Source organism: Triturus cristatus, chromosome 7, assembly GCF_964204655.1.
Source record: "Triturus cristatus chromosome 7, aTriCri1.1, whole genome shotgun sequence".
Classification (NCBI taxonomy): domain Eukaryota; kingdom Metazoa; phylum Chordata; class Amphibia; order Caudata; family Salamandridae; genus Triturus; species Triturus cristatus.
Genome location: NC_140590.1, coordinates 485935614 through 485947876, shown reverse-complemented (window position 1 = coordinate 485947876; position 12263 = coordinate 485935614). Strand labels below are relative to the sequence as shown.

The window sequence follows — 12263 nt, the reverse complement described above, 5'->3', positions numbered from 1 at the left end:
ATATTAGAGAGTAATACGTTCTAGAAAAGAAGTGAACACTCAAGACTGGAGAGAAGACAGCAAAGAGGAATGCAGCTACTAATCAAAAGGAGAATTGAGAACCATCTTCAGATTATACTGAATGTTACATTAAGAGATAGCAAAGCCCAGGGAAGGTGAATACCAGTGTAGATATTGATAGTGTGGGAGAGGTGTCTGAGCCACAAGCACAGAAATCATGGAGACAAAGAGGAGTAGAACCTGGACAAGATAAACTCAATAATTTCAAGACAGAAGTGTGTAATAAGAACACACAGTTTAATCTTAGAACAGAAAGTGAGAACCAAGAAGGGCAATATTTGGATGCCATTTGAACGGAATTAAACGGTCCAAGAACGTCTTTTTTCAGAAAAGGGTGAACAAACACAATGCACAATGTGACAGAGAATAAGCCACCAGAGTAGGATATATTGAACAAAGAAGTTAGGAATGGGGATAATGTGAAAATAGGTAATCTGTTCTGAAAGCGACAGTGCTAGAGAGAGATAAAATCAGCCAGGAAGTGAGAAAGGGAGTAGAGACTCCAGAAGACGTGCCTGTATGAAGGAACATGAGAAATATTAGGGAACTGAGTTTAGAGAAGAATGAAGAGAACATAAAAGCAGAAGGCAACAATGGGCCTCTTCACGTGGCAAAGCATGCCAACACAGGCATGCAGGAATGCTGTGATAGTAGTGATGCTGTTAATGGAAGCGATGGTAATGCTGGTGGTAGACGTGGTAGAAAAGATGGCAGTGTTAATAGCTTACACTAAAGTTATGACAAGCACTATAGAAAGCCTACTGCAATAAAGAACAATTACAAAAAAGATTGCTTTTTGGACACAATGCAAGTATGAAATAAAGAATTGTGTGAGTGGTGATTGAGTGTATTTTTGAGATCTAAAATAGTGCTTAATGCAGTACACTACAAACATTCCATAGGAGATGGAATGATATATCAAAAAGTCAAAAGCAGAAGGTGCAAGAGTAATATTCCTCTAGATGAGCCAAAGCCTAGAGCAGGTATAATAAGGAATTAGTAACAACAGATCAAGCAGGCCGCTGAGTTATCATGGCAGACCTAAACAAGCATTGGCAGTGTCAATACATCTGCTTGCACATTAAAGAGTCTCTTCAGTCAGTGATAGGTTTAGGCATTCATACGTCATCATACGTGACCAAAAAGGAATGCACTCCCTTCGGATTACCAAGTTGAAATAAACAGCAATTGGTCTGACACTAATTTTATTATCTTAGTACTAAAATTATCTTTCAAAACTGCATCTGAACATCAGGTATCTTTCTATAATCATATCAAATCACAAAGTGGAAATCTTGTACCCCGAAGGTTATACACATGGTTATCCAATACCAAACCCATTGCCTACATGGGTATTCTGTGAGGTTCCCCCTGTAACAACATACTGGTCTACAACCTTTGACACAGTGTACAGACAATCCACCCTTCAAAGCCTATTGGTTTAAACATATTCTTTTCACACTAAATATGTCTACTTCTTTCGTCAAAACGTTTCATAATCAACAGATTAGGCCTATAGCCTTGATAAATGGTTTGTCAGAATAACCAACTCAGACCCGTGTATTCAGCAACAGCTTTCTCACAAGGTAAAAAAAGAAATATAAGCACTTGTTTCCTGTGGAAGTAAACTTATACACACTCAAAATCTTTACAAAAGAAACTCAACATTTGGACAGAGCCAAACCCCTCTCTTTTTAAGTTTTAGAAAGATGTTATTGATCAAGTTATTTGAAAAATATGATATTAAACATTCTGTAATGAACAACAGAATTATGCTTTCACATAGAAGATAGTGTAAAATAGAACATCATATCTAGAATAATACATGTAGACGTATGAATGATTCAAAATAGTAACGAAAGGAATGTTTACAAAAACCCATGTATGATCAATAAGAAATTTAGAAAGAGAAAGCAAAAAGGAAAGAGAAGAGAAAAAAAAAAACTCTGAACACATGATGATAGAACTTGGTTCAAAATTGCGGGGGTTTAAGATAACTCAAGAATTAGCCATGGCACATGATGCTAGAGGCCCTTTAGAAAAGAATATCAAGGACAACACCAAGAATGAGCCTCTCTTTGACAATGGTTTGGACCAGTGAGAATAGCATCATTTAAAATGTATTCACGTCATTCTGCTTTTTTAGGGTTCGCGCCTGCGTTGCAGTGCGCCTCACTGCTCGCGCAGCGAGAGCCCTTTTGTATGGAGTTTTGAAAGCTGACCACACGCTCCTGCATGTGATCAGCTTTCGCTGTCAGGCATTGGCTTTCGCGTGTTTTTTTTACAAAATAAGGCACACGATTGGGCAAAGGCGGGCGCATGTCCCACCTTTGCTACACCCATTCCCGACAGTGGCTAGCACGCGCAGCAGCGCATGTTCGCCTTGCTGTCACGCTCCCTCCCCCCCGCTTCTCTGTGGTGCGCGCGCACCACTAGTTGTTGACAATAGCGATCGCGACGCAATCGCTTTCAGTGCCGCCCACGCTTTACTTTTGATGTTATAAGTAAAGCGCGGGTGCTGCGATTATACCAAAAGTAAAGAAATAGAAAAAAACATCTATTTCTTTACTTTTGCTATAATCGCGGCACCCGCGCTTTACTTTTAACATCAAAAGTAAAGCGCGGGTGCCGCAATTATACCAAAAGTAAAGAAATAGATTTTTTTTTCTATTTCTTTAATTTTGGTATAATCGCGGCACACGCGCTTTACTTTTAATGTTAAAAGTAAAGCGTCGGTGCCGCAATGTTTGTTGTTTTATTCAAGTATTCATTTCAGTTACTTTAGTTGTATAGCTCACGTCAAAAAGAGACCTTCCAGAGTGCTCTAGGCGAGAGGTAAAGGAAGGAAAACAGGAACACGAGCTCTCATATTCAGCATAAGGCCTTCACGCAGGACGGTTTTATGTTTTCCAAATTATCCGTTCCGTTTGAAAAGAGAGACGTGATGTAAAGGGAACCCAAGTACAGTTTACGAGCATCCATTGAAGCATAGCGTGCTCATTTTATTTAGTTGCGAAACTGTGCCCCCCTACCCTTTGGGAACAGATTACATTACAATGTGTGTCAACGCAGTGACCCGTGGTGACCTCATGGTCTCACCAACGGAAGCTCGCAGTGGACCTGCTAATCACTTCCACAGGCGGTATTCTTGCGCATGACCCAGTGCTTGGGTTTTATGGGGATGCAGGAAAAGACTTTGTGGGGGGGGGGGGACAGCTTCTTGTCTAACGCAAGTGAAATATCCATTTTTATTTATTTAAAAAGTTTTATATAGCGCTTGCTTGACCCGTGGGTATCAGAGCACTTTTACATACACACCGTAGGGGCAGAAGAAAAATTGCATTACATAGTAGGCAGGAGGAAGGAAGCGAACAGATTTAAGTACAACATAAAAATTAGGTAAACAGTGCAGGAGAGGGAGAGAAAAAAGAAAACGAAGGTGGCTAACAATCCATGCCACAGATCCCTAATCGGATCTCAGAGGACCATTCGGAAGAAGAGATAAGTGGAGGGCATTACAGACTCTGAATATGAATAGTCATGAATTCATATTGGGTCTGGCTTTGAGACCGCTTTATTCACCTTGTTAGCCTTACGTTTAAAATATTCCTAAAAAACATACATAGATATATAGGTACATAGAGGGACTTTCAGTCTAGCCTCCTCAGCCACAGGTCTGTAAAAGTATCATTCATATTTTGCGTTTACCCACCACAGCGTACAGCATGTGGCAATGGGTCAACCCACTTCAGTTATTGGCTGTTACAGCATTTGGCTCTTGCACATGTACCCACCCACGTAAAACGTAGATCCACTTCAGTGCCAGGGCTGGTCGGCCAATCTCTGCTTTCATTATACTTTTGAAAAATAATTTTTAGCAAGTGATATTTTTTTTACTTATTTTTAAACACGTGAATCCTATCTTTATATACTTGCATTTTTACTTTGCGCTGCTTTTAGACGTGCAATACTGCCACTCGTTGTTTTTACATAGTGCCTCATAGCACATTTTCACAATATTTCAAGATGCAAATTAAGTGTTCCTTTGTTCCTACTATATAACAAGTAAGTGTGTGAAATTAAAAATAAGTAATTGAACGGCCCAAAAATGATAATGGACTTTGGACCGTGAATACCTGTATAAATATATACACAGAAGGTGGGGGATCCCCGGTTTGAAGACCACTGACCTGGACTGTTGCTAGCCCTCTTTAAGTTCTCTGCCTGTAATACTCCTCTCATCTGCCTCCCTGTCCCGGCATGCTGCATTTCAAGGCCAAGGCATTCTCCGCATGGCGATTTCCGCCCACTCCAGTGAAGTTCCATCTGCAGCAGTTACACCGCTCCCCACAAATACCAAAGGCATACGTTTGAAATAGAAAACCTAAGGCTTCTCACAGTGAGCTATTTTGAGGAACTACATAGAAATGATAGTGAAAAAGTGCAGATAATAATGCTAAGAATATCGAAACCACGTTGTTGCTTTGTTAATAGAGGTACACGGAAATCAAATTCAGCAGGCAACAGTTGTGCATAATTCACAGTTTTGTGCCTAATGAAATTGAAAAGTTTATCAACTTTACACACCTTTGCCTTTTGGTGCAACATGGTGCAAAAGTCCCGCAATCTGAATTTCTCCTAGAAAAGTCTACTTTTAACAGAATTCTTCGCTCACTTCCTGTTGTCAAATTTGGCAAACTTTATGAAGTTTAGAAGGAGTTTCACAAAAGGTGCCTAGGCAAAGTCTCCATACTTTTCGCACTCCCTAAAATAGTTTCCACATCAAATTCAAATTCAAGATTTTTTAAAGAGACTTAGACTAAGGGAATAAAAGCACTGCAGCTTCAAGTGGTCCATTAGCCCATTCGTTAATATGTGCGTCTTTACGTTTTTATTATCTTAAGTAAGGTCTGTTACTTTAATATCACTGAAAAGTCATTCTGCCAGGTAACAGACAGACTGAAAAGACTTGCCACCAAAGCATATCTTCTTCATAAGAGGGCAGTTCTCCAGACACTTAGAAAGCCTCAGAAAAAGGCCGGGTACATACCATGCAGAGTTGCAGGCCAAATTACACTGTACGACCAGGCCTATATTATAAACAATAAAAGTGTAAAACCCCACCCGAACCTAATCAACCTCTATCCACTACCTATCGAGGAAAGAATCGCATTTAAAACTGGCTTCCTAAATTATGCATCCGAATAAATCTACCTGTCTTTCAAACCTGCTCATTATCTCGGATACACAAGGAGAGGTGAGAAGCAGGAACCCTTGGTGCATGAAAGTGCCAAAGATCAGCACACGGCAAGCCACCACAGGCATTGGCACTGCCATGCTTTATGGAGCTCTTTGTCTTCCAAACTTAGGACGAAATGTTCTTTCCCGTTCTTCATATAGTGTTTGAAAACCCACATTTCAGAAATATGTTCTCGCTGATGTCTTTGATTTTACCTTCCAACCTCACCAGTTTTAACTCCATATGGTGGTTAAAATGTACTTAGCTTTTATTCAAACGTAAAACAACCTAATATTAGTGTTTGTGCAGGGGTGCTGTAAAAACTGATAAATATGTAAATAAATACATAAAAAATAAACTATGTAAATACCAGAACATATTCTCTGAGTTCTCTTAATACCGCTAGTACATAATTCTGCATATCGGCCATCCCACCCCTCAATTACCAGAACATTTTGCTACAGTCATTGACAGACAAAGAGTGCACAGGTATTGCAGTTTTACAGCACAACTAATAAAACTACAGCTAAAATCTAAATAGTTGTAAATAGAGCTTTTAGGACAGACAATCTACGAAATGGCCGTATTGTATTAGTTGCCCAACAAAGGTTAAGAGGTGGTTTTACCTTCATTATCCATTGCACCACCTCCTTCATTGCATGGGGATTGAGAATTTCTGCTTTCTCATTTTTCCTCCTCCTCGCCTGTCAGAGTGACCTGCACGGGCATTGCTAAAGGAGGGCATAGGGTGGCAAGGGTAGTGAAATGGGATGGGACCACCTTGGCCTTGACCAGAAGTCATCACAGGGGAGCTCCGTTTGGGCAGTGGCTTTATGACACCTGATGTTGCAGTGGGGAGCTTTCTTTGGATTTTTCCCCTTTAACCGTCTGGTAGAACTGTATTCAACATTACACCATGCTGAAAGGTGCACCCACCCACCCAAATCGCCTTGATCTATATGGTGTGACTTAAGGAATCAGAGTATTATGGTTTAATAACCAAGAGCTACCCTTATTTTACTATGTTGATTCTCTAAGACTAAACCGTGGGCATGAGATTTTCTGGATTGGGAGGGACTGACCTTCTAGCTGAGGCTAGGCACAAAGATGGTTCGGAGTGGACTTACTTGCTGGTGGTCCAGATGCTTACGCTAGCCCTCGGGGTGCCATTTAGTTTACCAGTTATTGGATGTGGCCATTATGGATCACAATGGGTCCCTAAAAGTGGCGTACCACAAAACAGTACACTATTTATGTATTATATGATTTTGAGATTACGGCTCTGTTTGATATATCATGGTGTGGCTCTAGCTGAAACAGTTATTGATTTTTGCACCTGCCCCACAGCGGTGATGTAAAGAATAAGCTGTTTACTGCTTCTTGATGATTGCACTGCTATACAGCATGTTATCTTGTTTATGACTGCATTATAAGTTGCTGATATTGATATCAGGTGCTGATTTGTGTTCAAGTAAATGACAGCTATGCTCTTAGTGCATACCAAATGACTTGGTCTCTAAGTGTTCTCTGACTTTCCACCCTCCGGTGTCAGTCGGTGACCAGTGTGTTGTTGCCTTTCAGTTTATTTCGATTCATGCTAAATAATGAAGAAGAATGTGCATTAGAATATGATCTGTTGGGTGTTGCCAGGAGCCTATCGCTCATTAGTGCATCAGATGCAGTGGTATAGTGGCCCAGGCAGTGATGACATCATAACAAGCATTTGCAATGCAATAGGTCTCGCATTTACGCAAGTTTAAGCTATTGGCATTGTAAATGGCAATGCCTTTTATTTATGTTTAAAAACCAAATCATCACAATGCCAATAGCTCAAACTTACGTAAATGCGAGACCTATTGCATTGCAAATGCTTGTTGATCATTACAACTACTTTTTATGATTTGCTTCAATACCATTAACATAATGCACACATTTAAGAAAAAAACATTTTAAAAGAGAAGAAAAAGAAAGAGAAAAAGGACTGAACAGTGGAGAATTAATTGAAAGTTAGAAATTTTAAGACATAAACGAGAAGTGAAGCATATGTAATAATAAACATTGAGCATTCTATAGAAAACTACAATCATTAAGAATACTCAAATTATAAAGTAGGTGTATAAATATATAAATAAAATGTATAGATAAATGTGGTGAATTATAAATTGTATGTAACACAGAATTCATAAAGTATTTCATGAGGGTTTAGGCACCTCTTCAATCAAAGGTTGTTGTAAAGCATACGAAATAGCAGTAGTATTAAGATGAATTGTAACAGGAGACCATAGAGCTTCCCTTTTCATAGCAAGAGATGTAATATAAGCTCTATCAAGTGTATTGTTATAAGATATTCTTGCGACCAAGCTTGCAACAAAATGTTTTAGAGATTTTTCTTTTTAATTTGCTGTAATGCACCTGCTAACTAAAGGTCAATTATTTTAACATTTAACATACAATCACTCCATTCTTCTGATAAGCTGCCTAAGAACAGATTGCCATAGGAAAAAGGAGCATTTGATTGAAATACAGAATGTATCTGTTCCCAAACCTTAATCCAAGACAAAATAAGAGGAGTTATAAGAAGATTTTCGAATCTTGAGCCAAATTTTATTCCACAGATTAACAGGCCAGTTAACATTGAGATCTTCTCCCACATTAGTTCCACCTGTGATTGTTGCCCCTCAGTATCAGAAGATCTAATAATGTTATATAGTGTGGATGCTGATGGTCTTGAGACAAGATAATCAAAAATGTGATTATCTGATATTCTGAGCCAAGCCCTCTCTTAATAGTGCTTTGTAAAGCTCATTTTCTATTGATCACATAATGTAAAACAGCAGCTGGGCCGTCAAGTCCGACATCAAGCTGAGAGAGGGATGAGGAGGAGGGTGGAACTGCTCGTTAGTGGATGATATTTGCATGGCTGGAAGGAGGATAAAGAAAATGGAGAAAAGCTTTTACAAGCTTCAGTCGGAGCCCATACATAGGAAGTGAGACAAGACTGAGATATTAGCATATCCTCTACAGGGTAAGATTTTTTGCAATCATACACTGCTTGGTTTGAGTGGAGGACAGGATTGTGGTGGCTTCAGGGACAGATATTTTTTTCGTCCTTGAAAAATGCTTTCTTTGAGTTTACAAAGGTATTGCCGATATTTCTCCTTGCGATACAGATTTATGTCGGCTTTCTGTATTACAAGTGAGCCAAAAGTTACCATTGAACTAGTTTTGACAGAGGCAAAATTGTGTGTTGGCTTCTCCTGAAACACGATGCCTCATCCAAGCAGTGGGACTGAGAAAGATGTGATAATCTACGATGGTAATCGTATCTGAGGCATCTTCTCCACCAAAAGGGAAAGGTGTAAATGTCAGCATGTGTTTAAATTATCAACACCTGTCAGGACTGGCTAGGATTTGAAGAGAAGCAGGGAGCCAACCCTGGAAATTCCAGGTAACAGCTTTGAAACGGTTTGTGCTGGCATCAGAGGCAGCATGTGGATTTGTTGACATTTACAGACGACCATTTAGATAAATAAGGGAAATTCTGATTCTTAGAAAGATCATCTGAGACCAATTGCTACAATTAGTCATCAAGAAAACAACCCAACAACATTAGACATCAGTTCCAGGATGACTCAGTGATTTAATGCTTGCCTCTGAAATATGCAATTTCAGCAAAGCCAAATCAGCCTTCCATCCATCCAAGGTCAGTAAACTGAGCACCATTAAATTGAGTGATAGTGACTATTATTATTCCAAAATGGCAACCGAGTCAATTGAAATTTCCTTACATAAAAACTTGCTGTCCAAAGGTGAGACTCAGATTTTGAGAACATTTGTTGGAAATATATCCCTCTAGCTATGCCTTGAAAAACCATTACAGTAAGAAATCAGGGACGAAGTCAGGAAGCACGTAGGGTCTCAACCGTCACAGTAGACTAAGGAGCAAGTTCACTAAAGGTAATGCAGGCATGCACAACTGTGTTCCTACCATAAAAACATATGCATATTGTGTTTGGCCCTTATTCACTAAAGACACCAGCAAAATATGGGGGTGCTGGGAGCAAGTGTTCACCTACTAGCCTTCTCGTGAATATTCAAGAGCCGTTTGGGTCCACTGAATGGAACTTTTATAGCCCACTATGCTACACACACGATACAGAAGAGGAACAATGGATAATTGGAACCATACTTCCCTGGGCATACCTTCTAATTTCACATTTATTTTAAAAATGTTTTGTTAGACGTTTGAAAGCCTTAATATTTTAATTAGGTGAAATAGTACATATGCTACTTAAGAGTGATGATGTATGTAGCCCAATACCACACCGAAGGCAACATTGATGTTGGTATGCGTTGTATATGTATGCCGGGCATCTTTAGATGTGTGCATGTGTAGAACTGCACAGTGGCAGAAGTGACTGAGTGAGATTATGACACTAATCCTGCTATCTTTCCATAAATATTTACAAAACTGCACCTTGCACAGGTTTGCTTGTGTATCTGGAGGTGCATGCACACCTGATATTGTTCAGTTACTATGGTTTTTCTTATGTTGTGTTATTGCATCCGTTATCACTTAGTGAACCTGCTGCAAGATGGGCAGCTTAAATGGCATGATTTTTTTGTTCGTTCCTAAAGGCCATTGTGGGTTCCAATAATGGCTGCAACGTCGCCAGGAGGTCATTATGTTCATGACCCCATGTCAGTGCCATGTGTTTGGGTTCATTGCTATTGGAGCAACAAGAGTGTCCAGAAGAGCAAAGACAAAACTGTTTTGAAAAATGTGCCTGTCCTGATCGCACATGCCTCTGAAAATAACAAATGTCTTGATTTTTCTTTTCTCTTGCCCTGTTACCCTTTGCAGAGATTCCAGTTGCTCCGCCCACCACGGCAGCCAGCAGTGCTGAGGAACCAGCAGGTAGGCATCTTCCTCAATAAGTGAAATAAAACTTGTTCTTAGTGACGACACTGTGTAGCTGGGACAGCCCAATGCCTTTCATGGGCCGGAATGCCAACTTGATGGATTTCTAAATTCAAAATGATTGGGAGCCTGTATACAAGAGGTATCCTGTGAATACAAGGTGTTAAAAAAAACAATACAGCAACAAAAATAAACAAATAAAACATAAAAGTGACTCTTAGAATGGACAGCAACAATCTATTGTTTCAAGCTTAAAGGTGACCATGATGGGACTTCTGCATTTTTAGTTAAGATGTGTACTAATTGATATATCTCATGTTACAAGACAAAATACTGCTTATTGATAGAGCACATGTGGTTAGCAGATGCTAGAGCATGCTGAAAAGCCTTCACTGGCTCCAGTTGTGGCTACGTTCAACTTTAAGTATCTTAAAATACATAAGCCACACAAGATCATCCCACACACCTACAAGTACCGAAATATCAATGTACATGAGCATTTGACTACAAATACGACCTGCCCTACACTCCTGCATTCAGATGCATGTATTGTGGAAGGGGAGTCAGTTTAGGGTCCAAACCCCTACACTCCTGCACCACCCACCAAAGCATATCTCGTAGCCCTCTGTTCTCCTCATGAACGTCCAGCACACAGTCTTCTGACTTCTGTGGCCAGCAACTCATGAACCTGCTGGCCTGTGAGCCAAGCCTAGAGATGATTGAGATTACAGTGTTCACATGACAAGTCGCCGTGCTTTACATGGAACTATGGTTCTTTGTTACCAAGAAGTGGCAGAACTCTCCCATTAAAAGAGCTGCACCAGTGGTTTAAAGAAGTGCAGATATCCAGCACCTGGCAGTACCTGCCCTCTTAAATCACTAATATCCCACATAAACTCTACGTACTTCTGTAATTCATCCATGACTGCTGCTGAAATGTTTTCCATTGAAAGAGTTAACTTGCACAGAACCATCATAACTCTAGTGACGTAGCCCAGATGCCTGGGGGACGGGGGGGGCGGGGGAGGGGGGGGGGTTGGCCGCCATCATAATACAACAGCTAGTCCTAGTCGGGGAATGAGGCCATAGACACGTCACAAACTACGATAGATATGGTGTTAGGATGTCCTCTAGCGGTCCGGTTAACTAAAGCAGGGGGGGGGGAGGGGGGAGTTAAACAAGTTATGTTTCTCAACAATGTACACTTTTCGAGAATTGAATTTTCTGCCTTAAAAGGAAGGAAACCCTGCACCAAATTCTTTCCTAACTGGTTGGGAGGGGAAACTAGCATTAAGAATGACATTCAAGCCTCTAAAGAAAAGATAAGCACACACCAAAACAAGTATAAAACTCAGTACGACACCAAACACGGAACCAAAATGCCGCAATGGAGGGTGGGAGATTGGGTGTGTGTTAAGAATCCCAGATGTGGCAATCCTGAAGCAACATTTTCTAAACCTATGCAAATAACAGGGATCAGATGTAATACAGCTATATTGGACAATGATCAAATGTGGAGTATGGACAGATTGGCTAAATCTCAGTCCATACATAGGGAGTCATCCAACCACAGATCCACCACAGAGTTCCACAATCAGGTTCCACACGACTTACCCATGAACCAGAGAATCCGTAAAGCTCCCAGTTGGCAAAAAGATTATGTCATGTCCAAATAATCTGTTTTTATGTTTTATCTTTCTTGTTCAACATTAGGGGGGGAAGATGTGTTACAATATGTAAACTTACTCCTACGAGTGGTGTTATTCCCCCATCCTTACTCACTGTATAATGGTACGTTCCTCCTCTGTTTCCCCCTGTTTATCATCATGGTACCTTCCACTGTTCACTGGAGGCTACCTTAGAATGTTCAGTTAAGACAGTTGCTGGACCGATGGTGGAGAGAGGAGTCTGTTAATAAAGAGTTGTTCTTACCTGATGAAGCTCCGGTCTTTTTATCAATATCATTGAGGGGAAAAAAACAGACTGTTGGCAGGAGTCTTCTACGTACTGTATCAGTAGATACATGTTGCAATACAATGTATA

At 40.3% G+C, this 12263-nt stretch overlaps 2 protein-coding genes across 7 annotated transcripts in view; one reads left to right on the top strand and one right to left on the bottom strand.

Moving 5' to 3' along the window:
• The window catches only part of NTN1 (netrin 1), a 610189-nt gene that overhangs the window by 473845 nt on the left and 124081 nt on the right, over window positions 1-12263 (top strand). For all 6 annotated transcript variants that reach the window (XM_085616826.1, XM_085616827.1, XM_085616828.1 and 3 more), the window contains one exon: window positions 10164-10217. In XM_085616826.1, coding sequence (XP_085472952.1) covers window positions 10164-10217 — 54 coding nt within the window. The remainder of the gene's footprint in view (window positions 1-10163; window positions 10218-12263) is intronic.
• Window positions 1-12263, bottom strand: part of LOC146809962 (uncharacterized) — a 483309-nt gene that overhangs the window by 362256 nt on the left and 108790 nt on the right. The gene's annotated exons all lie outside the window — the stretch shown is intronic.